The sequence below is a fragment of the Nuphar pumila genome, chromosome 6 (assembly GCF_984573655.1).
Source record: "Nuphar pumila chromosome 6, dmNupPumi1.hap1.1, whole genome shotgun sequence".
Lineage (NCBI taxonomy): Eukaryota > Viridiplantae > Streptophyta > Magnoliopsida > Nymphaeales > Nymphaeaceae > Nuphar > Nuphar pumila.
The window spans coordinates 15,083,586-15,108,637 of NC_143254.1; the positions used below are offsets into that span (position 1 = coordinate 15,083,586).

Below are 25,052 nucleotides of genomic sequence, written 5' to 3' on the forward strand. Positions count from 1 at the left end.
ATAGATCAAATGCCTCGAGCCAATATCTGAGTATCAGGTGCTACAACACAGAAGTAACCCATGCCACACTCTTAGGAAGAACTCAAATGACCTAAAGAAAAATGTACTTGAACACGAAATTGACACAAGACGATAGATAATTTAGAGATGCAAGAAAACTCTCTCAAGAAACTTTTCAAAAAGCCCTATTAACTTAGAGAAGGACTGGCTTTCACAAAAGGGATCACAATGACTAAAAGCTTTGGCTATTGTTCACCAAAAGCATGTCTCATCAAAACCATAAGACTATGTATGGAAGCTAATGCTTATCAAGTGCCATAAGGTCAAAGAAGTTGGTCACTTAATGACAGAGGAGCTGGAGACTGAGGCCTTTATGTTCACCTTTTTTTTTTTTTATGGTAGGAAAATTTCTTCAGGTAAGTTCCCCATGAGTGCAATTAGTAGTAACTTTGGTAGATGCACAAAATCAATGTCACTTTCTAGGTCATTTTCATCTAATCCTAATTATTGAAATAAATTTGAATCAATCCATTCAATTTATGTAATTTAAGAAAATCAGCACATAATAAAAATCAAAATAATATAAAATCTGAAGTTGTGGTAATCTCCTGAACAATAAAAAACAAGATGATTAATAAAAGGAGAACGCGGTTTTTTAAAATGATTAAGAAAAAACAAACAAACAATTTTCATTGCTTTGATGAAAAATTGTTCAATTTAGGCTTATTTGAAGCAATAAAAAAATAATTAATAAAATTTTAAAACATCAAATTTGAGATTTTTAATTTCAGTGTTGAAGTAATAGTTACTAGGATACTAAATGGATACTGAAAGCTGTGCATGAAGCGAAAGTGGAGAAGCGAGTGTTGAAGGATAGTAGGAAACACAAAGTGAGATATGATAACAAAAGCAATTGTGGAAGTGTATGGAAAGCAAATAGGCGACGATATGGAAGCTGATAAGAAATGCTATAAAGACAAGTAGGAAGCTATGTAAAATGAACATGCAAGCTTGTTATAGTAAAAGTCAGTATATGTTTACATAAAACATAAGGGATAGAAGGGAAGCTAGGGAGAAACAAAATAACTAAAAAGCAACAGGAAATCAAGGTAAGAAGCGAGCTGAAAGCGTGCTTCCCATGTGATGGGAACTGAGTTTCCTCCCCGGAAGTACTTCTCCTTTGGAATCATGCTTCTCAGTCTAATCCTAAGGGGGACGTTTCCAGAAACAATGGTTAAAGTTGTGCAGAGGTATTTTGATTAGACATAACAAAGTATTGATGCATTTTACAAAAGTTTCAGCCCAAAAGGTGCAGCTTCGAATTAGGTTGCATACTTGAGGATTGGGATCCCATTTAAATATTATCCTTAATCTTGTATTAATATTGAGCCAAAACACAACCTGAGCTGGAGTCTTGAGTGGGTAAATTGGCTCAAAAGCTGTTGCACTGAGAGGGGACCCCAGACTCCGAGCGTTACGGTCAACTATATTGGTCCCCTGATCCCTTCTCTTTGTTGTCCAAGTAGGGTAACGGCGGCAGTAGAATCATGCAACTCATTGCTACAAGTAAAACGCATAGTCTCCCTTTTATTCTTCCACATTTCTCATTTTCATCATTTTTTTTCAAAAAATGAGACATTCGCAAGTGGCCCGTACATGCACGCCTATGACTATAAATATCTCTCACTAACTTTACTGAATTCTCTTCTAAAACGCCGCCCTGCTCTCTCTCTCTCTCTCTCTCTCTGTAGAATGTTGGAGCCCCAGCTGCAACTCCATAGAAGAAAGCCACACCCCTGCTACTTCAGGTGCGCATCCTCTCTCTCTAAGTTTTACATGTCTGGTATATTTGTAGCCTTGTGATTTGCTAACTTCAAATTTTTTTTACAACCCCACTTTGCATTTTAATCCCAACTCTTTAAAACTAAATCACCCCATCAGAAAATAAAATCTCTCTCTCTCTCGGTTCTGCCGCATCACGGGTGCTTCTTTTTTGTGGAATATGGAAAATATCTTGATATTGAATCAGCAGTACATTTGGAAAATGATTTGTATGGACTATCTTCCACCGAGCTCTCTTCTGTAGGCTCAGTGAAGACCACTACCCTCCTTTCTCTGGCTCCTCTGCACATGCACTGCACAAGAATGGCAGCCCGGCGATTCAGGAATCGCCGTCGGCCGGCCAGCACTCGGAGAGCAACACGGCCGCCTACTTCCTCTGGCCGGGCTCCACCCGCCTGAACGATACGGCCGAGGAGAGGGCGTCCTACTTCTGGGGATTGCAGAAGCAGCTGGATTCCGATGGGGACGGCACGTTGCCTGCCGGGCAGCAGGCCACCACCATGCTCGATCTGATGATCATTAGGGCCTTCCATAGCAAGATATTGAGGCGCTACAGCCTCGGCACCGCCGTCGGGTTTCGGATGCGGAAGGGCGCCCTCACTGATATTCCGGCCATACTGGTTTTTGTCGCCCGGAAGGTCCACCGGAGGTGGTTGTTGGATTGCCAAGTCTTACCCGCGATACTTGAGGTAACGTTTCTATTATGACCATGCATGGGATTTTATCACTACAAAATTTGGCCGAATGAAGCAATCAAAAAATTGTTGTTTTGCTTGCAGTTATACTGTTCATGTTTCTCTTGCTTGTAATGTGAAAATGGTCTTTGCTGTTGTTATTTATTTGCGTGCGTTATATTGTTCATGGTTATAATATTTATAGTGAACCTCTCTCTCTCTCTTACACACACACACGCATGATAGAATGAAGATACCATTAAGTAGGAATTGTTTCTTTTTTTTTTTTCTTAAATTTTTTGTTCAATCAGACCCAATAGATGTGATCTATGTGGCTTGTTAGTAGAAATGGGTTTTTAATCATGTGTCTGTGTACGCAGATTTTTCAAAAAACCTCAACAGACACACACATAATTTTTTTAGGTACTGTGTAGTTGGAAAATCATATATCCACTCGTATATATAGTTAGTCCTAACGCCACAGTGTGTTCAATTGGGTATGTCCAACTTCTAGTTAGTCCAAAAGTGGAACCTTTATATATGTATAAGAGATGGATGCTTGCATATTCTACCTGTACTCATTAAGCCCATGGATGCTGGGTGTGTCAAGAGTCTCCATATGGGATTACGTACAGTGGATATGCAGGCCCATGTATCACAGGTGTTGACTCTGATTAAAAGTCTGTTTGTTTTACTGATTTTTTGTTATATTATAACTTGATGACGGTTGATTGTTTGGCTGTTGTTTGCTTAATTTATAGAGTTCTTTTTTTCCCAGTGAGTACTACTTCTGTGTTTTTCTTTTCTAGGGCCCAGGAGGCATTTGGTGTGACGTGGATGTTGTGGAATTCTCATACTATACTTCACTTGTTGCAACGCCAAAAGAGCAGGTTTACACAGAGCTAGTGGAGGGCCTAAGAGGAAGTGATCCCCGTATTGGTCCAGGTTCTCAGGTGTAGCTTTCTGCAATTGTTCTACTGCAATATATTCTAGATCTCTTCAATTGCTTACTTCCAATGTGATGTTATAAAACGATGCATGGAATCATTTTCTTTTACAGTTAGAAGATTACATTTTTACTCTAAAATCCATTACTAGTATTACTTATCTTATTCTTATAACAGTGTTTCTAATTTCATTAGATTATAATTACACAATAAATATTTTTTCAACATGTTAAAGAGAAATAGCAGATAAACATAATTGACCATCTGTGACCCTATCATATGGTGCCAGAATTTCTACCAAAACATGTGTTTTTTGAATTTGATGAGACTTTGTCTATTATTGCCTCATACCATTCTCTGTCTATTTCTTTCGATATTTTTTCCAGTTATGTTTTATCGAATATCACCCAGGGAGGTTGATTGTTGTGTTTGAAGCTAAGTCACACAGACTCGGCTAAAAGGTCGACGCACCCGTGTCGCCCGTACCCGACACGGGTGCGGACACGGTCAACCAAGTGTCGGACTCGGTCAACACACCGGGGCCGAGTCCGTCCATATTTTGGACTCGGTCAACTTTGACCGAGTCTATTTTTGTTCATTTTTAGGACAAAAGACGTATAAAAACTAAAAAAAATGATTTATATATATATATATATATTTTAATATATATATATATATATATTATTGTTATATATATATATAGCTGTCCCCTAATGGGCACAACTTTGACCGAGTCTTATTATTGTTAAATATATATATATATATATATATATATAGCCATGTCCCTGTGTCCAAAATTTTTGAAATTGCTCCGCACCCGTGTTGCACCCGCACCCGTATCCACACCCATGTGACATAGGTTTGAAGCATTAACAATTTGATTATTTTCTAGAATATTTGAGTTGCTGGCTAATAATGCATTGACGTGTGTGTGTTGTTGTTGTCATCTTGGAAGAGCTATCTAACTATTGTGAACACTGCATGGATTTAACCATGTCAAAATTTGTCTCTGGGCACACCAAAGTAAATATTAGATGTCAATAAGATTGCTGTCATCAACACAAGTGGTAAAATGAGATCTTGTTTGTTGTTAGTTTGAATTTGTAATTGATATATTTTCATATAGCTGTCCATAAAAAAACTAAAAGATAAATATGTTCATCAGCCTTTACTTGTTGATATGTTAAGAACATAACTCTGGTCCATGATTAGGTTTCAAGTCAAGAAACATATGGAACTCTTGGAACCATTGTAAGAAGCCGGACTGGTTCTCACCAAGTTGGTTTTTTGACAAACCGCCATGTTGCTGTGGACTTGGACTATCCCAATCAGAAGATGTTTCATCCTTTGCCTCCTAATCTTGGGCCAGGTGTATATCTTGGTGCTGTTGAGAGAGCAACTTCATTTATTACAGATGAACTTTGGTATGGGATTTTTGCTAGCACAAATCCAGGTTAGTTCTTAAATTTGCAATCTTTCACTCAGTGCTTTAAGAAAAGAGTATGTACGTTGCGTAAGTATACCTATTTCTTGTCCGAGTGATGCCACATGTTGCATTATGTCTGGTACATATGTTGCATAACATTATTGCATTCATATGCCCAAAGTTGACTACTATGTCACATGGACTCTTCTAACAGGGCACTGCACCTGTGTCACACCCGCACCAAGGCAGGTGCGACACTTGGACACAACTTCCTTTATGTTAGGTGAAGTCAACCACACTGAGGTCCATTTCTATCCAAAAGTAGATTCAGTTAACCCTAATCAAGTCCATTTTTATCTATATTATATATATATATATATACATAAATACACACAAATACATGTAGTGTTAACTTAAAACTATTAAAAGTTATATATATATATATATATATATATATATATATATATATATATATATATATACTCTCCGCACCCAAGTTTTTTTTAAAGTGCCGCATCCGCACCCGTACCTGCACCCGCATCCGCACCCGTACCTACACCTGCATCTGTACCCACACCTATGTGCCATAGGTTGACTAGCATTATGGTTGTTGTTCTCTGGGCCTCTTTTTTAGTGCTTTTCATCAATGTTTAAAAACTCACCGAGTCAACTAGGTGACTTGGCCATTCACCGGGTCCAATGATTGAATGACCCAAAACAAACCTTGGTTGAGTCAGCCAAGTCATACATATACAATGTATATATATGTGCATATTATGTATATTGTATATAAATAACATATTTTCATAGTTAATGATGTAATATATTGTAACATCTCGATCTGGGACCTCTTGAGTCTGGGTTCGGTTGGTATTACTTCTCGGAGGGAAGAGTTTAAAGTATACGCAGAGAAACCATGACATAATTTTTTTTTCTCAAAATAAAACATCAATGTTTCATGAAGAAGGCCTCACAAACTAAGAACACCTGCAGAAGATGCGACTATGTCGACTTGCATCAGGTAGATCTCTTGGAACCTATATTTGTAATTATTAGGGGGTGAGTCTACTACTCTGTAAGAAACAATTAAAAATAATTAAACATTCACATTCAACCCTAGTGAGCTCTAAGCTCCTAGTGTGAGTTTAGTTTTTCACATCATAACACAAACTTAGTTTCTTTTAGTTTACTGCCGTTCACTTTTTCAAACTCATAAGCTAGTATTCACTCACTGTTAACTACTGTACTAGGTCAGATATACTGGTTATAGCAGAGTTGCCAATAAGGGAAGCGAGAGCGGAAAGTGATTGGGGAAGCGGAAGCGGGAAGCCAGGCACTTTCAAAATTTTAGGAAGCAAGAGCGCGGGACGACTTAGAAGCGAATTAGGAATCATCTTGGAAGCAAACTGGAAGCGACCTAGGAAGTGAGGGGAAAGCTAAAAAAGAGAAAAAAGTAAGAAAAAAAACACAAAAAATGAAAAAATAAGGGGAAGCGAGCTTCACCTAAATGGGAAGCGCGCTTTCCCTAAATTGGGAAGCGCAATTTCTAATTTTTTGGTGCTTCCTCACATGTTTCGGAAGTGCCACGTTTCACGCTTTTGAAATGCGGTTCGGGGAAGCACGCTTCCCCATATAGTATAGCACTTTCGGTAACCCTGGGTTATAGCCTACTATGAGCATAGCAACCTATGTAGAATACCTCAATTCTACGATGTCTTAAGGTTATACCTGCCCTCAAGGCATCTAAAGTTATACCTGTCTCAAGGCGTCTAAGGCTATACCTGCCTCAAGGTGTCTAAGGTTATATTATTAACTGCCTCAAGGTGTCTAAGGCTATACCTGCCTCAAGGTTCGTAGTTTATGCTACATCTTGGTCTGCCTAGAGTCTCAATCATTGTGTGAAATATAACCCCTAGAATACATTAAGCAACTCTTGCTTTTCCATGGGAACTATCTCAACTTCATTTTTTTCTTTATCTCAATAATTTCTCAAAGTATTCTTAGGGTTATGATATTCACAAAAATCTAAGCATGCAAACGATGTAGTGTTTCTACATCACAGTAGTGTCTCTACAACAATAAATCACCAGTGGCCCACACTTATGGCGGTTCTCCCTTTGACAGCTGCCAGGTAGCCCTTTCCACCATCGCCTCTTTTGAGACTTATGGGGTTAAGTCTAGCATGCTAAGATAACTCAAATTGCAGTAATTAAAACCGAATACAGGGACTTAAGGAAATTACTCAAATATGTTCTCATGCATGTAATTTTATTTTCATAAAAGCATAGAATATGGATTTTTGCCTAAAATCCAGCATTTCTCTAACATGTATATCATTCTGAAAACTTAAGAATACATGAAATCATTCTCTGCATTGTAGCCCACTCATTCACATCTATTATATCTCTCAAGAACACATTATAATAATTTCTTAGAGTAAAGCTACACCATATACGAGGAAGCAATCACATTCTCATACATGATTTCATGCAAGCTATCTCATACAGGCACATAAACAAATTGTTTATTAATAACTAACAATGTTCATAATACCCCTTACCTGTAGTGTAAGGACTGAACTCTTACTCTGGAGTCGTGTCTCTCGTAGAACTATTCGAATCTGCAAGTCATATCAGATCCACAAGATTATTAACTCAATATTTCATAAATTACCAAACTACCCCCTGAAAGTGGTGATTCCAACGAACCAAACCTCTCCCGAATATGAGTTCGGGGTGAGGAGTTATAATCGCTTTACTGACCATGGTTTAGGACATGCTTCATGGGTATTTTTGTCTTTTTACTTGGTTCAGTTTAGGCTCGACCCAACCGCCTCTCTTCTCGGGTTCCTCTAACTCAACCCAAACCTGGTTTGGTCTTGAAATCAAGCCCGGAATAGATGGTCCATTTTCTCTCTCATTTGGATCGCTCTGACTGAACCTAGATCCACATTGATCTAGGCTCGATCCAAAACAGAAATTGAGACAGAGGTTGTTAGTCTCTGTCTCCTTCCGTTTACCTGCACTGACAGTCTTGGTCTGGTTCTCAACTCAGACTGAGTCGGTCTGGGTACCCGCTGTTGGACCCGATCCACGGGCTCGTCTCAGCTTGAGTGCGCACCACAATCCAGTGTAATGAACCGTCTTGGTCTGGTTCATATCGAGATGGTTTGCCTCCCTAAAACACCCGAGTGTCTCTACTATTTTGCCGGCAACCACTCTGGTTTGTCGGCGGCGCAGACCAGCGGTGTGACTCAGGGGAGAGTTGGCCACTGCCAGGCACAACCCCGCTGCCTGTCGCGGTGCCACAACCCACAGAGGGGGTGGCTCTGCCCCCTCTGTCTCCCTTCTCTCACATGTAACCCAGACAGATGCCTGGTCTGCATCGGCGGGTGATTCTGTGTGCACCCCTACGGCGATGCAGACTGGTGGGAGAGGAACGCCGTCCCTCTCCCTCTCATCTCCGTCGAGATCCCTGTTTGGGGACAGGGTCCCCTGCACCGTGTCGGCCAGCAGTGTAGGGCAATGGAGAAGGGAGGACTCCCTCTCCTACCCTCTGCCTGTCGACTGACCAACGCCGGCAGGCGTTACCACCTCTCTCTCTCTGAAAATAAAACAGAGGGGGGGGGATTTACCTGAGCGCGTCTCCCGCCTCCTCTTCCTTCCTCTCTCAGATTCTCCGATCAGCGGACGAGAGGAGGAGGTGTAGAGGTCTTTAAATAGACCTCCACCAGAGGAGGGGGTCTCCACCTCCTGACAATCAGGGTTAACTCCCCCATCACCGAACTCGATAGTTGGGGGGGGGGGGGGAGGGTAACTCCTCCGCCACCCCACATCCTCTGCAACCGTCGGGGAACTGAGTGGTTCCCTGCGGTTGTCTGTATTTTTAATTTTTTTTATTTGATATGATTTGAGCTTGGTGGGTTCGAGCCCACCTAGCCCAGCTTGAGTGCGGGTTTTACATATATATACTTTGTATATTATATGTAACAATTAGTTATACAATATTTACAAACATATTATATACATATTTTTATAGAAACATAAAGTCATCATGATTTGGATGAGTCACCGAGTTGACTCGGTGAGTCATGAGTCAACCCATGCCGAGTCTAGTTGTGAGTCACTGAGTTTTAAAACTATGTTTTTCAACCCAAATTTTGATCCTCTTTAGAAGTGTATGTGTCAGTCCATAATAGAGCCATAGTGTGTTAGTGCTCACTGTTTCATCGGGTGATTCTGAACATTACTATTTTCATTTTGCTCATGAATAATTTAGTGCAGTCATGTACAAACTAACATATGCTAATTTATCTTGTTTTGTATTTACAGAAACATTTGTGCGAGCAGATGGAGCTTTTGTCCCATTTTCAGACAGCTTTGATCTGACAAAAGTCACAACTTCAGTTAAAGGAGTGGGAGAGATGGGGGAGGTTATGCGAGTTGACCTGCAAGCACCTGTTGGGAGCCTAATTGGCAAACCTGTTGTGAAAGTTGGAAGGAGCTCAGGCCTAACCAAAGGCACTATCCTTGCATATGCATTAGAATATAATGATGAGAAAGGGATATGTTTCTTCACAGATTTTCTTGTTGTTGGAGAAAATAGGCAGACATTTGATCTTGAAGGTGACAGTGGAAGTCTCATACTTGTCGTTGGTGATGATATGGAAAAGCCCAGGCCCATTGGCATCATTTGGGGTGGTACTGCAAATCGAGGACGTCTCAAGCTTAAGGATGGATTGGGTCCTGAGAACTGGACCAGTGCTGTTGACCTTGGACGCCTTCTTGATCTGCTTCAACTAGATTTGGTCACTACAGATGTTGCCCTTCAAGGTTAAAAAGATTTCCCTTCCTGTTATTCTTGCTTCATGTTTCTCAATTATGGAATTAGGTCGGAGTCGCAAACCACATAAGACTGTCCATGCACAGACTATCTATTGTCATTGGTTCTCATGAAATTAGTGTGTTCTGGTCATTGGCTGGATCTCATTCTTCTTTTTCATCTGGGCATTAAACTTTGGACAAATTTCCTTTTGCAGAATCTGGCTGTTAGTTATGATATTGCACATCAGTTCGTGTATTTTCTCTAATATTTGCATAGTTTTAGTAAATTTCTGAAATTCTTATGGTGATATTACTACCAAGCACAGAATTGACCTTGGAAAGGTGGAGGTGTAGACTGGACAAAAAAGTTTAATTTGCAATTTTTCTCCCGAGTAATTATCCTGCTGTTTTCTTGCAAGCTCTCCTAGGTTGGAGATATTGAAGTTTGGTTTTTGCCATAATCTTTTTATAGATCATGTAATATTATGTTTCTTGGCTCATGGTTCCATCTAGACTGTCCACCTCTCCTAAAATCTAGCCGTGTAGTTAAAATGTACTTGATGAAGATAAGCTGTTTCCAGATTTGAGTTGATTTGTTCTTTTATATGTCTGGTTGGAACCATGTGGTTCTATGTGGAATCAGGATAGATCAGCGATTCAGCATCCTCTGCAGTTGTGCTATGTTGGTCCAAGTGGATTTAGGTGTTCCATGCCAGAGTTTTCCTATAAGTTGGATCCTTGTCAGTGTGACCTTGCTTGATTCTGGAATATATTGATTTGAACATAGTTGGATCATTTCCCCTTGTAACAAATGTAGTCAGTTCTATCTGATATATCTACTCAAAAATGGATTATAATTTATTATTTATTATTTATCCTTCAATCCAATTAAAATAGGCCAACTATGGTTTGCTTTCTATAGGAATCATAATGCCTTATGCAAATTTCTTGCTTCTAATAAAATTGTGGTTACGATGTACAGAAAACAATGTCCTTATAATGTGCTTCCCATGACATAAAAACGAGCTTTAGTGTATTTGTGTCTCATAGATGGTAGGAGCTTCCATAGCCATGGTTGACAATGTACATATCATTGGTGAGGAATTATTTCTAGATGTGAGTTGGCTTTTTCAGTTATGCATGTTTTATGTTAGACCCTTGTGGTTGTGGGTTGGATCAAGATGGATTAGCGGTTGGACATAAGTGGTTCCTCTTCTTTCGGCCCACATATTTACATTAGGCCACCAAAATGCAACTGCTCATCTAGGCAATTCAGATTGACTTAGGTTATCCATGTCAATGCTTGTGTGTCAGCTGGATCTTTGTGAGTGCATAAATCCCAATGGGTCCCAACTAGATATAGAGCTTGCAGACCTGATTTGAACACTTCCATTTGGGTCATTGTGATCTGCAATGAATCCAATCAGGTCTATATGAAATATCTGTTCTATTATATGCTTAACACTTTATATACCCCTACCAGTACATTATCAGCAAAAAAATATAACAAGAAGCACAACTAAATATTTTGCAAAGATGGAAACTGGAAAGGTGGAAGCCAATCTGGGGGTTTGTCCTTCCAAATGTGTGAATGATCTAGCATGGGCCAGTGGGCCACTCATCTGGCTATGACATATTTTCCTTTGGAACATGATTCACAAAATATATTAAATTGATAAAAAAAATCAATCACCAAGCTGTTTACCAAGCCCTGCTTTCCCTTGCCCTCTATTATGTTTGACCTGTGTTGGGAGAATTCACAGCTTGCATTAGGTCAAGCTCTATCAAACATTGCAGTTCATTGTTTGACTTTTGATCGGATCCACAACCTAGCTCCAAGTTGTCCACCTTCATCCCTTTGGCAGATAATCTTCTGATGCAGAGCAGGACCCGATTGGATCGATACCACATGACCCAGGCGTGACCCGGAAGCCTGATCCACCACAGAGGATGGACAATCGGACCCACGGGTCCGATCCGGTTACAGGTACGGTGCTGTGATGCAGGGACGTGCCCCTGCATACCTACTCCAGGCGTGGAACAGTCCGGACGTCACGGATCCAGCAGCAACATGAAGACGACCCGGATCACAACTCGGGTCCAAGATTGGACCCGTGACCCGGATCCAGCAGCAGACTTTAAAACCCTCTCCTAGGGTTGCGTGAGGCAGAGAATGTTCAGATTGCAGCAGTTTTCATTTTTTTTTCTATTGCTTGTTCCCTTTGTCCTTTGCAGTTCTTCGTTTATTGTTCATTCCATTGTTCCTTTTGAAGTTTATATTGAAATAAACAAAAGCACCAATCCCCATCGTTTTGTCGGTGGGCATTCTTGTTCATTTCAGCACAACGCATGACCGTGAGGGTTGTGCCTCCATCTGCCAATGTCAAGCACGTGTGAAGACCGGTACCTCGCTGCATCAAAGTGGTATCAGAGCAGGTTTTCCTCCTTCATTAGCGGCATGGCTCAAGAGGCGGGCAATGATCCGACGGGTGAAAAAGAACGGGAGGACACCGGCAGTAAAGATCCGATGTTGCGAATGATGGACGTGTTGACAAAAATCCAGGAAAACCTACTGCGCGTAAATAAAGACTTGGCCGGTATGTCGAAGCGTATGGATGGATTTGAAGATCGACTTGTCGCCCTTGAATCACCCATGGAACAACGCACAGTTGCAATATCCACATCAGGCGCAGATCTAGTTGACAGTGCAGTGGCACGCGTGGATCCCATCTTCGCAGAAATCAGTCAGCCGACGCACCCTCAGTCTGGCCGTGTCGCTGCCTCACCTTCGGTTCCAATACTCCCATCCGATCCGGGTACTCTCCAACTTCATCAGGGGATCACGACAGGCAAACCCCCTCATGTGGGTATACCACATCCCAGTCAGCAAGCCCCTGCGACCGCGTCGCAGGTCAGACCGAGTCTGCAGGACCCCAGCGTTACGCTGGGTCCACCTGCAGGTTTGGGTTCGTGGCAGCGAGTCCCTGCGATAGCGTCGCAGGTCGGACCGAGCTAGCAGGACCCCAGCGTTACGCTGGGTCCACCTGCAGGCCAAAGCTCATGGCATCGGTTCACGGGTGCTGCGCCGCAGGCCGAGCCGGGTAGGCAGGGCCCCAACGTCATGTTGGGTCCTACTGTAGGCTTGGGTTCGTCAGCCCGACTCGGGAAGGACTCAATGTTTCCTCCTGACTCTGCACGTGGAGGCCCCGTGGCAGCACACCCGCGAGCGGGAGTAGGTGGGCCCCTTTGGATTGGGTCGAACCCGAGGGGGTTCGGTCCAGGATGTTAAATGGGCTGAGGGGCTGCTACCGTGATCGATATCTGCACGAAGAATAGAAAAAAAGGGAGAGAGAGAGACGAGAAGAGAAAGAGAGAGAGAGCTGCACAATGGCTGGGGTTGCTCAGAATATTTTCTACACGCAGCCACCGAGCACTAAACATTATATGTATAAACAGATTACAATGGCTATATTACATAAATGCCATTAATGAAAAATCCTACGCACGTTAACGGCGTCGTGCGTATGGATCTGGATCCAGACCCATACGCATGTTCTATTTTAACACCCTCCCTCAAGTTGTACGTGGTCTTGGAGCATGTACAACTTGCCTTTTAACAACCAGAATTGATGTCCTGTTAACCCTTTGGTAAACAAGTCTGCTACTTGGTCTTCTGTTCGAACATGACGTAGTTCTATCTCTTTCATCTCGACTTTCTGCCATATAAAATGTTGATCAATCTCAATATGTTTCGTTCTGCTATGCTGAATGGGGTTACATGCAATATTTAATATAGGATATACATATACATATTTCTGATATAGGATGACCAATCCATTCGTGTGAATTCATTGCCAACTCTGACATGGATACAGGGATATGGCCATTTTAGAAAGTTTCCAATATGACTTGTATACAAGGGGATACAGAATGGGAGTCAAATTGGAGTATCCCTGGGACAGATTGCTGATATTTTCTCTTAATGTATTGCTCCACCAGTCAAATATTTCTAGGAAATTTTTGCCCAAATTTGCAAAGTAACACGGGAAAAGTTTACAAAGGACAAACCTTGAGTCACTTTGTTCTACACTCGAGCTAGTGGTTGCTCTAATCGATCCAGCTATGTTAATCAACCCCTAAGCCTTTTGTCACTCATGCTCTTGCTTGTCTCATTATATAAAGTGAATTAGGTATGTTAAGTTTGAATACGAAAAGTGTTTTGGTAGTGTTTAAAATCTCTTCACCCTCTATGTGCCCCCTGATAAAGAAAGAATGGAACTAGAAAGCATAGCCACCACCAAAGGGATATTTCTGTTTAATGTTAATAAAATTTATAAAGTCTAAAAAAAGCCAAGCAATGCTAACTGCAATAAGGAAGATCTTTCTCATGAATGCATCCAAATTCTACCATAATAAGTTCTTTTATGAATCAAACCAGGTAAAGAAGCCTTAAAATTGCAAATGTGTTCATAAATTAAATAAAAATAAGGCTCAGAGGCATCTCTCTAGGTCCAATCCAGTGGAAAAGGCTGCAAAGTGAAGGGAGGATGTGTTAGTGGGGCAGGTGTTCCGCTAGTCGCCAAAAGTTTTCCAAATTACTAGTAGTTTTTCTCTAAGATACATGCAACCTGTTTTAGTTTGCTCCCTGATGTAGATTTACTCCCACAGTTTCAAAAATGTTTATTGTCATGTGACATAACATGGCATAATTCTTTCCTTGTAACATGAAGACTTTTTTTCATTGCATTTACCACCATTCTAGGCAACCTATTTTGGGTAAAATTACAAAACTACACTCCAACAATTTTTGCCGAAATTAGGGATTTATATCAAGGTAGAAATCAATCCCCACACTCCAACAACGTGCATACAGTGTCAAGGAGTCGAAAATTTACAGCCATTGATTTTTTGATTTGCTAGAAAAACCTGTTCCCACATCAGAATCTGTTGATCCAAAGGCCGATCCTCAATAAACAAAACATGTAGATTTTAGAAAAGTGTGTTCAAGGAGCTTTTGATTTTTGTATGTCACGTTCATTGTAAACACAAGCTTCTGTGAAAACGTCAATACATATTTTTAAAAGATTCATGTTTCCTTGAAACATGGAAAACATCGAGTGTCCATGGGGGGAATTTCCTTTTCCTTGTCTTGGTATCTTTGAATTTCCAGCTACTATTATATAATATGTTATTTATGCTGCATCACAGTTTGATAATTTTTCATGTGCTATACTGTTATTTACAAAATTATTTATGCCATGTCAACATTGTCGTGTGCATGTAGGCTGGTGCATCTTGTGTATATAACATGAGATGTCTAGGAAGTGAAGTGCCTAAATGATCTTATCAAAGACATCTGGGGGAATCCTCTCTGAAAATATTAATTGCTTGTATTTCCTTGTTTGCTCAAAGTCAATCTTAATCTATGTTACAGCGACACTTCTAAAAGGGCAACGGACTCATGTCCCGTCCGCATCAGTGCAGGTGGGACACTTGGACATGGATTTTGCAGTGTCAGATGCAATCAACCACACCGGGGTCCATTTTTATCCAAAGTTGGACTCAGTTGACCCTAACCAAGTCCAGATGTATATATAATTCAAAGTAGAATCATCTAATCAAATGAAAGTAATTCATAATCATCATGTTATGATCGATCTAAACCAACCTATTCTATATGCGATTCAGAATGCCAACTATTAAACAACTTTTTAGAAACACAAGACAGCCAATGAGAAATGTCACAAAATCTCCTGCTCTTCGAGGATGCCCTCAGCGTAGAAGAACATGTACTAGGGTCTGTCACACGGACTCTGTAAAAGGGCCGCTACACTCGCATCGACGCAATGTGATGCGGGTGCGACAATAATTAAAATTTGCCGCACTAGGTGCGGTCAAATACCCCTGGATGCGGTCAACTTGCACTCAGCATTATATTTGACCAAAATAGATTTGGTCAACTTTGACTGAGTCTATTTTGGTTCATTTTTTTTTAATTTGGATTTGGGGGGAGAGGTGATTTAGGGCACAATCGTGCCACCCCCTCCCCCTTCCCTCTTGACTCTTCCTCTTTTGACGGCGACGACGAAGGGCCCCCTTCCTGACTCCTCTTCCGACAGCAGCAGCGAAGACGACTTAGGTACGTCTCTCTCTCTCTCTCTCTCTTTGTTCTTCCTCTACCTCCTCCTCACCTCTTACTTCTTCCTTCTCCTCCTCTTGTCTTTCTTCTTCTTCTTCCTTCTCCTCCTTTCTTTTTTCTTCTTCCTTCTCCTCCTCCCTTCATCACCTCCTCCTCTCTTCTTCCTTCTCCTCCCTTTCTTCTTCTTCTTTCTCCTCCTCCTCCCCTCATTGGCACAATTGCCAAACACAGGCCTGCTGGGTTCGGCTCTTAGGTTCAGCAGAACCTAAACCTAGGCCTGGGCTCAGTAGAACCTGAACCAACGTTTGCTGGGTTCGTCTTCTAGGTTTGGTTTTATATATATACCCTCCCCGCAACCCAGCACCCAAGTTTTTTTTAAGTGCCACATCTGCACCCACACCCGACCCATGTGACATAGACTAGGGTGTATGTATGACTCGTTAAGATCATGAACTGTGACCTAAACTTAACCATTTTTCCAATATCAATGACCAGCGCCAATGAATATATATGTGCCAATGAACTGTTTTATATGCACCCAAGTTTTTTAAATTGCCATGTCACATCCTTTCGCACCTGTTCCACATCTGTGTGATGTAGTTCTGATTGTAAGGACCTCTCTAGAGAGCAATGAGACTTAAAGCAGTCTTGTTACAGTTTCTATTTCCTATAATATATGAATGCAAATATAAAATGTATGAGCTACTCCTAAGTCTTTTTTAGCAGTATTTTAACCTCATTGTTCTGGATTGTCAAGGTTCTCAATTTCTGGCCCAGGTCTGGGCAGTTGCATTCATGCCCATGAATTCTACATTGATCTACAAACTCTTTGGAATAATTTACTTGTGAGCATTGAAAAGGTAGGATATTATGTTTGCCAATTATGACTAAATTTAGTAATTATACCATGAACAAAAGGTAGGATATTATGTTTGTCAATTATGACTAAATTTAGTAATTATACCATGAACTACATGCTGTTTCTCAATATGATCTTGATGTTAATAGTTTGAAAGCCCGCTGACCCATTACCTGATTTGTTCAATCTCGGCTCAGCTTTAGGTGTTTGACCTAATGACTCAGTCAGACCTTGTTATCTTTTATTATCTATGTAAAGAAGCAGTAGAACAGTCATACAAGTAAAAACAATTATATAATGCTAGAAACACATACATAACCAAGAATAAATTTAAGTAACAAGAAGTAATGATTTAAGTAGTGTCTAAGTATCCAAAAGTACAGAAGATAGATAATCTTTCAGAGCATTTAAACTAATGAATCAAGTATCCAAGTTCAACTGACAACTACTATTCATCAACTGATTGTTTCAAAATTAATTATCTTGCAATAAAAATTCGGTTGTAAACTTGAGAAACTAATCTAATATTTATTATTTTCAATGTAAGAACAATATCTAAATCTAAAGTAATAAATAATAGCAGTTAACAAAAAGGTTTGATAACGTACTTTGATGAAAGTTAACATGCAAGTGATTTCATGCATAAATATAACAAATTTTTTTTTCTCTACCTTCATAGTTCATCTAAACATAATATATGGCTGCGGCCTAGAAAGATATATAACCATATATATGTCTTTACTTGGTCATTTTGTAATGAAATATGCGGAAGCAAGAAAAACACTAGCCACTTAGGGCTATAAAAGATTATAATCACACAAGTTCACATGCTAAAGTCCACCATGGGACAATACAAAAGCCAATAAGGCAATAATGAAAACACAAAAGTAAAAAATATCAGCCATTATTGATTAAATGCTTAACACAAGCATTCAAGAAAACAGGAGGGGTTTAACCCTATTTATACACACAACCTCATTCAAAGGGGTGACCATCGGGAGCTCTAAAGAGATGGGAGCCCCCAACGGTAAAAAATCTGACTGTTGGGCAGCCTCCCAACAACTCTTTGGCTAATGACCAAAGATCCCTTGGTCATTTGGTCAAGGACAAAAAAGAGAAAATAAAAAAATAAAAAGGGCTACATGCGGTCTCTATGGATATTTTATTACAAGGAAAAATAACCAAAATACCCTTGGCTCAAAAAGTAAATTACAGACATCATAATATATATATACTATTTTAACAACCTCCTCAAACTTAAGGTTTAAACACCGAAAGTTTGTCAAGAAGAAACAAAAAATGTGAAGCAACAAGAGCTTTAGTAAAGAAGTCCGCAAGCTGGAATTTAGAAGTGACAAAAGGCAACTCAATAGTTCCTCTTAAGAATTCATCATGGACATAATGACAGTCTATCTCTATGTACTTGGTGTGCTCATTGAATGTATGGTTGCTGGCAATGTAAATTGTACTTTTATTATCGCAACACATCTTCGAAGACTTGGAGATGTTGATTTTCATGTCTCTGATAAGACTTTTTAACCATACAAGTTTTATAGTTATAGTTGCTATGGCTCTGTATTCGGCTTCAATAGAAGATAATGAGACTTTCTGTTGTTTCTTGCATCTCCAAGCAATTAGAGAATCTCTTAAAAAAACACAAATACCAGTAGTTGAGATTCTATCATTGGGATTTCCTTCCCAATCAGCAAGCATCAGTATAAGCAAGTCTAAAGATTAGGATGAGGATAGGAAGAATCCTTTAGTTATGGTGTTCTTGATATATCTGATGATCCTTAGTACAACACTCATGCACACAGTTGTTAGAGCATATTGAAATTGACTAGCAGAATGAACTGCATGTGCTATATCCGGTTTGGTGATAGACAGATAAGTAAGAGACTCAATTAGCTGTCTGTAAGGTGTGGGATCTTTAAGATGAGTCTCATCTTCAAGTTTCAGTTTATCATTCACCACTTCAGGAGTTTTCACTTTCTTATCATCTACAATTTTAGATTTAGCATAAATATCTATAACAAGTTTCATTTAAGAAAGGATGTAACCCTTGGGGAAATATGCAACTTCAATTCTTAAAAAATATCTTAAGAATTCTAAGTCAAACATATCATTTTTTTTAAACATTTTTAACATTACTAATTCCCTGTTTGTCATTTCCTGTTATTATCATATCGTCTATGTAAAGTAGAAGGATAACAATGTTGGTACCTATACTTTTGACAAAAAGAGCAGTGTCAGTTTAGCATGAATGAAAACCCAAATCAATCATGACATTACTGAATCTATCATAGTAGGCCTTAGGAACATCTTTAAGACCATACAAAGCCTTTAAAAGATTTTTCTTTTCCAATATCAAATTTCGGTGAATGATCTATATAAACTTCTTCATTAAGAAAGACATTTTTAACATCTAATTGATATATATATGGTATTTTTTAGTTGAAGCAACGACAATTAGAGTTCTAATACTAGTCATTCTAGCTACGGGTGCAAAGGTTTCCTCATAGTCAATTTTATAATCTTGAGAGTATCCTTTAGCTATTAACCTAACTTTATATCTTTCTAGAATTATCACTCTTGGTTTTAACCTTAAAGACCCATCTACATCCAATGGTTTTTTTGTTTGAAGGTAACAAAACTACTTAAGTTTTTGCTTTCTTAAGGGCTTCTAATTCTGTGTTCATAGCTCAATTCAATGAGGAACATTTTTAGCTTTATTATAATGTGAAGGCTCATGGAATGAAAGTAATGCTTTTAGGTAAGTCCTATAATTAGGAGATAGTGATTTATAAGAGACAAACTTATTTGGTATAATAGATTCTATACTAGATCTTCTAAGAGAGTTTGCTCTATAGGCTCACTATATTGAGAAAAATTTTCTAAAGCACTCGTATTGTTATTTTGCTCACGTTGGGCATAAACTTGAATATTTTTAGGAGATCTATTAATGATGTCATCACTACTCGGTGGTGACTCAATATTAGGGTATTCATAGTTGAAGAGTCATCATTAGTATGTATATCTTCTCTTGGAGAGAGATCATACAAAATCATATAGTCTATTTTCTCCATTATATCATGCTCTTCAAAACCATTTATATCCTCTAAGAATGTCACATCTTTAGAAACATGGAGTTTATTAATTTTGAAATCAAAGTATCTATATCTTTTTTTATTTTCACCATATCCAATGAAGACACATTCAATTGCTTTTAGTGATAACTTATCTCTTTTGTGTAAAAGCACAAAACATTTACAACAAAAAATTCATAAACGATTAAAATCGGGTATCAGTTTGAGAAGCTTTTCATAAGGGAAAACCTTTTTTAAAGTAGATGATAACATTCTATTTATCAAATAAGTGGAAGTTAAAGCGGCTTCGGCTAAAAAACTTTTGAGGATATTTTTTGAAATAAGTAAAGTTCTAGCAATTTTTATTATATGCCTATACTTTCTTTTCGCTAGTCCATTTTGTTAAGGTGTCTTAGTGTAAGATCTTTGATGGCAAATCCCATTTTGTTTTAGATAATTTGAAATCATTGGATAGATATTCTCCACCCAAATCCGATTTAAGAATAGATATATTGCTTTGAAATTGATTTTTAACTTTAATGTGAAATTCTTTAAAGAAGGGAAAAACTTCCGATTTAAAATTAAGAAAGTATACCCACATATCTAGTAAAGTCATCAATGAAAGTCACATAATACAAGTAACCACCTTTAGATATGACAGAAGAATGACTCCATACATCCGAATGCACCAATTCAAAAGGTCTTGTTCAAACATATGTTCTCTTTGGAAATGAGATAGATTTCATTTTTCCAAAAATACAATCTTTGCAAGTTATATCTTTTTCATTACAAAATTTTCCTCCAGAAGGAAAAAGATAAATTTTAGAATAGCTTTGGTGTCCAAGTCTTTTATGCCAAGTTTCAATACCCTTATCTTGGACATAGGTACAAAATGATTTAAAAGAAGAGGCAATGATTCCATAAAATAAATATCTTCTTTTCTATGGCTTTGCTCTGCTTCCTGGATCGGAGATCCTATACAAAGTAACCCTTGGATGAAAAAGATATTTCACATCCTTGGTCGGCAATTTGAGAAAGTGAAAAAAGATTTAAATTTAGTTTGGGAACAACTCTAACTTTTGGGACAATTTTTTTTTGAAAATCTTTAGAATCTAATATTTTTTCTCTTAATTTTCAAAATGGCTCCATCAGCCGTAGAAATACAAAACAAGTTTGAGTTGATGCATATATTGAATAAGGCATTCTCATGAGGAGTCATATGGAAAGATTCTCCCGAATCTAGAATCCAAGAATACGTACCGGGTAAAGATGAGGAGGTGATGGCGACACTCAATGTAGGAGAAGTTGCTTTAAGAATTTGTTGAAGTGTCATTGATATTTGGCCAAGTGTATTTTTAAGATCCACTCCACTTTTGCCTTCTTCCTTCTTGGGAGTATATTCTTCAATAGAAGCAACTTTATACTTAAAGGCTCCATTCAACTTAGGGCAAATGGGTTTAATGTGACCCGACTCCTTACAATGATGACAAATAATCATTTTTCTTCTACCACTATGATTATTATTATTACTATAATTATTTTGCTTCCCAAAGTGTAGAGGCTTATAGGTCTTAACATGATTGCCGGGTTTAGATACCACCAACACTTCATCACAATTTTCTCATACCAAGACAAGTTTTTTCTTGAACAATTTTGGTAATAGCATCTTCAAGAGGAAGGGGAGTAGATCTATGTAGGAAAGACGATCTAGATCTAACTTGCTTAAATTAGGGATGGAGCACATACAATAATTGAAAAAATCTCTCTTGTTCAATTTGTTTTTGCCTAAGTTTCACGTCTTCAATAGCAACTCACTTATACTCCAAAAGTGTTAGTTCATCCCATAAGAGATTCAAAGCATTATAAAAGTCTTGGATACCCATTTCCTTTTGCTTGGTGGTCCTATTTTTTTCTTGCAAAAAATATGCTCCTGCAAGATCTTTTTGGGTATATATACGCTTCATGAAAAACCAAGCTTCATTGGCTTTTCGAAATTTAGCAATATTTGCACGTACCTTAAGCTTGACAAGAATTTTTGCATGGTTGCTTTCCTAATCTTCCATTTGCTTATAATGATCCTCAATGGCTTTGGCACGAGCATCTCCCTCTAAGGCCTTCTCTTGACCCCCTTCTAGTTTTGTGAACTTGAGTTGGGATTCTGGGATAGTGCCCATGACATACCCCGAAGGCTTTTTTCTTTTGAGAATGTTTTTCATGGCGGAAGCCTACATCATGTAGTTTTTTTTGTTGAGCTTGAAAGAAAGGTCAATTTTGGTCTCCATTGCATGAGCAAGGGAAGAACAGGAAGAGAGTGAACTCCTTTGTATGGGTCTACTACTTTGTATGTTTTCCTTATGCAAACCCCACTGTTTGCATCATTTAGTATGGGATTGTTGTTCAAGGCACTGCACAATTTTCAGCTGTTACTTTTGAAATGTCCCATTTTGCTGCAATATATTTTGAAGACATGAAACCTTCAGTTTTCTTTTTGGATTGAATGAAGAAAACAATTTGCAACTTAATACTGAAGGTATATGTTTTAATTTCTGTGGAAGAAGTCTTGGTTTCCTCTTAAGATAGGCTCCTCTGGCAATGTGAATTATGTTACTATACATGAATGCTGATTCTAAAACATTAGGTTTCATATTGATGCTCATTCTTTATGCAGCATACTTCATTAATGACACTACTTGTCATGAAGCAGAAGCCATGGCAGAAAAAGGGCAGTGCATATCGAATGCAGTTTCTGATCCAACTGTTGAGGAGCCACCTCCTAAAGGTTGCACGTCTCCAATTCCGTCACTTACTGTAAAGTCCAAGTACGATGGGTGTCAAACTCTCCACTTCGAGGATATGTCCAACTATGGATCCCGTTTGGCACCACAAAGCAGTGGTATTGACATGGATGTCATGTTTCGACCAAATGATTTCATCACCAGGTTGGCAGAGCCATCCACTAGCGTGGAACACCAGTTCATGCAGGACTTTCATGTCTCCTTGGGGCAGCCTAATCAGAACAGGAATCAATTTCCTGAAAATTTATCTGGATTAAGAGATGGTAAGGATGGTTCAAATGATGATATCTCCATTGGTTTGCAACTAGGAGACAACACAAAGAGAAAGCGGACACATTCAGCCTGTTGCAGTGATTGAGGAGGTTGCTGTTTCCAATGAATCTAATGCAATGCAATAAGCGGTGAGTTTTATAGCTACTGAAATTGCAGATAATTATCTGGGCATTGGCAGTATACCAAATTACCGGTATGGTCCTGCGTCTCTTTGTTTAAGTGCTGTTGGCTAATTTTGTTTTACTTCTCTATGATTGTTTTCATCTGAAATTGGTAACGAAGGCCTATCAACAAAAATCTACTCATTAGTTTCATTGGACTGTACTATGTTTGAACACAAAAGGTAAAGTGAATTTATACACTAATCTATGACCCCATGCTCTCTCTCTCTCTCGTGCTTGATGCTTAATTCTAGTTTCCTACTAGAGCATTATTCTCTTTAAGTTTCAATTGATATTTTTTATTTAACACGTCCTAGTTTCAACTTAAATGACTTTGTTGGACAGACTACTTTGTAATTCTTGCTATAGAAAGTGCATTTTCCATATTTTTATCTGATCAAAGCATCCTCTTGTTGGGTTTTATGCTAAAATATTATTGTTTTGAACCATACAGTCATGAACTTTTTGACTTGTTTTAACAAGTGAATGGTTGGTTTAATAAGGTGTTATGCCCAACATAGGTAACTAGCGGCATCCAATCGTAGTTGATTTTTATCCTCATGCTGTACTGTTGAAGTCTACCATTAGCCCTGATAGAATTAGTGACTATCTTGAATTCCAGAAGCTTTTTTGAGCACCAAATGGCTTAACGGTTCCTGAAGAAATGCAACCACGATGATATTTCAGCCATTTGTTAACAAGATCTTGACAACTCTTGATTCCTTTCCATAAGATTTCTTTTACTATGGCTATCTAAGCTGTATGCTGAATTTCATTTATGTGAAATTTTCCCTGAAACTAAATGTAAATACGACAAATACCATCCCTACTATTGTGAAGAGAACCCAATAGGGAGAAAGGCAATACCCAGAATGGCCTGACGCAACTTGAGTGTTTTTCTCTTTTTAATAATTCTAAGGGAATTAATTTGCTTAAGGTCACTTGTTTGTGAGCCTTTACATGGCCCAATAGTGAGGCAGCTTGATGCCTTATTTAAACAACAATAACTAGTCAAGTGCCCTAATGGTTTAGTGATTTAGGTTAATGCTATTTCCTCGAGTTGCTAAGCATATCAGGGGTGTCTTTTTAAAACAAAAAAGAAGGAAAAGGAAAATGTGACATCTTTAGCTATTTTTTAGAACATTTTTTAGATGTCTGACATCAGAAATTTCTTAAAGCCATTGTTACCTTATAGAACAGCATTGTGTGTGTGTGTGTGTGTGGACTAGTGTGGGATTCCTTAACTTACACTGTTTCTTTACTCTGATCATTTAGAGACTGGTCCCAGGAGGCACTACTGGATCAGATTTGCAACATAAAGTTTCCATGTGGAGTTTTTAACCCTACTGTTATGATATGGATAAAAGCTCTTGGTTGCTTGGATTGACCCACAATGACATTTGCCATACAAAGTAGAGCCAGTGGAATATAGTACTTCATTTATAAATGCTGACACAAGATACTGCCAGGTATATATCCTAAGCCCCGATGAAGCTTTAAATCAATTCATGGTTTATAAGGTAAAAGTTGAAAACCAACATGATTGAAAGATTCAACTCCTTCAAAGCTGGGGATCTGGAGGTTGACCATGACCCAAATGAGTTTGATGGATTTTACGAAGGACATGGAATTGATCATCAATTTACACCCCCATTCACACCAGAAAAAAATAAAGTTACGAAATGCAGGAACAGGGCTTTAGTTGAAACTATAAATGCTTTGTTTTTGGACTGTAGTTGGCCATTTTATGCTTGGAGAGAAGCTATTCTTACACTTTCTATATCAGAAAATTGAGTTCTTCATACTAAAACAAAGATCACTTCCTATGAGTTATGCAAACAAAAGGATAACAAATATATCTTACTTAAAGATCCGAGGCTGAAGGAAAAAAAAGTTCGATTTAATTGCAGTTAAGTGCATGCATGCCAGGTATTTAAAAGTATCGGCTTCTAGATATAGAAAATCAGTGTCATTGAATCAATACAATGTCATTTGTGAAAAAAACCTAAACTGTCTCACAATAGAGG

The 25,052-nt window shown here is 38.7% G+C and overlaps 1 protein-coding gene across 2 annotated transcripts; it reads left to right on the top strand.

Annotated features, from left to right (window-relative positions):
- Window positions 1-1,720: 1,720 nt before the first annotated feature.
- LOC149834077 (protein NARROW LEAF 1-like) lies at window positions 1,721-23,239 on the top strand. 2 transcript variants are annotated; one of them, XM_090011206.1, is made up of 6 exons: window positions 1,721-1,808; window positions 2,087-2,531; window positions 3,326-3,469; window positions 4,676-4,916; window positions 9,221-9,721; window positions 22,465-23,239. In XM_090011206.1, exons 1-6 carry the CDS (start codon window positions 1,753-1,755, stop codon window positions 22,947-22,949), a joined length of 1,872 nt encoding a protein of 623 aa, XP_089867332.1. In that variant the 5' UTR covers window positions 1,721-1,752; the 3' UTR covers window positions 22,950-23,239. The 2 variants fall into 2 exon arrangements, with proteins under 2 accessions (XP_089867332.1, XP_089867333.1); XM_090011207.1 differs by having other exon boundaries at window positions 22,501-23,239.
- Window positions 23,240-25,052: the final 1,813 nt, after the last annotated feature.

Excerpts from the sequence above, each read along its gene's own strand:
- LOC149834077 (XM_090011206.1), top strand. The coding sequence starts at position 1,753 with ATGTTGGAGCCCCAGCTGCAACTCCATAGAAGAAAGCCACACCCCTGC. Across the intron at positions 1,809-2,086 it reads CCACACCCCTGCTACTTCAG|GCTCAGTGAAGACCACTACC; the intron begins GTGCGCATCCTC and ends TCTCTTCTGTAG. Across the intron at positions 9,722-22,464 it reads TACAGATGTTGCCCTTCAAG|CATACTTCATTAATGACACT; the intron begins GTTAAAAAGATT and ends TTCTTTATGCAG.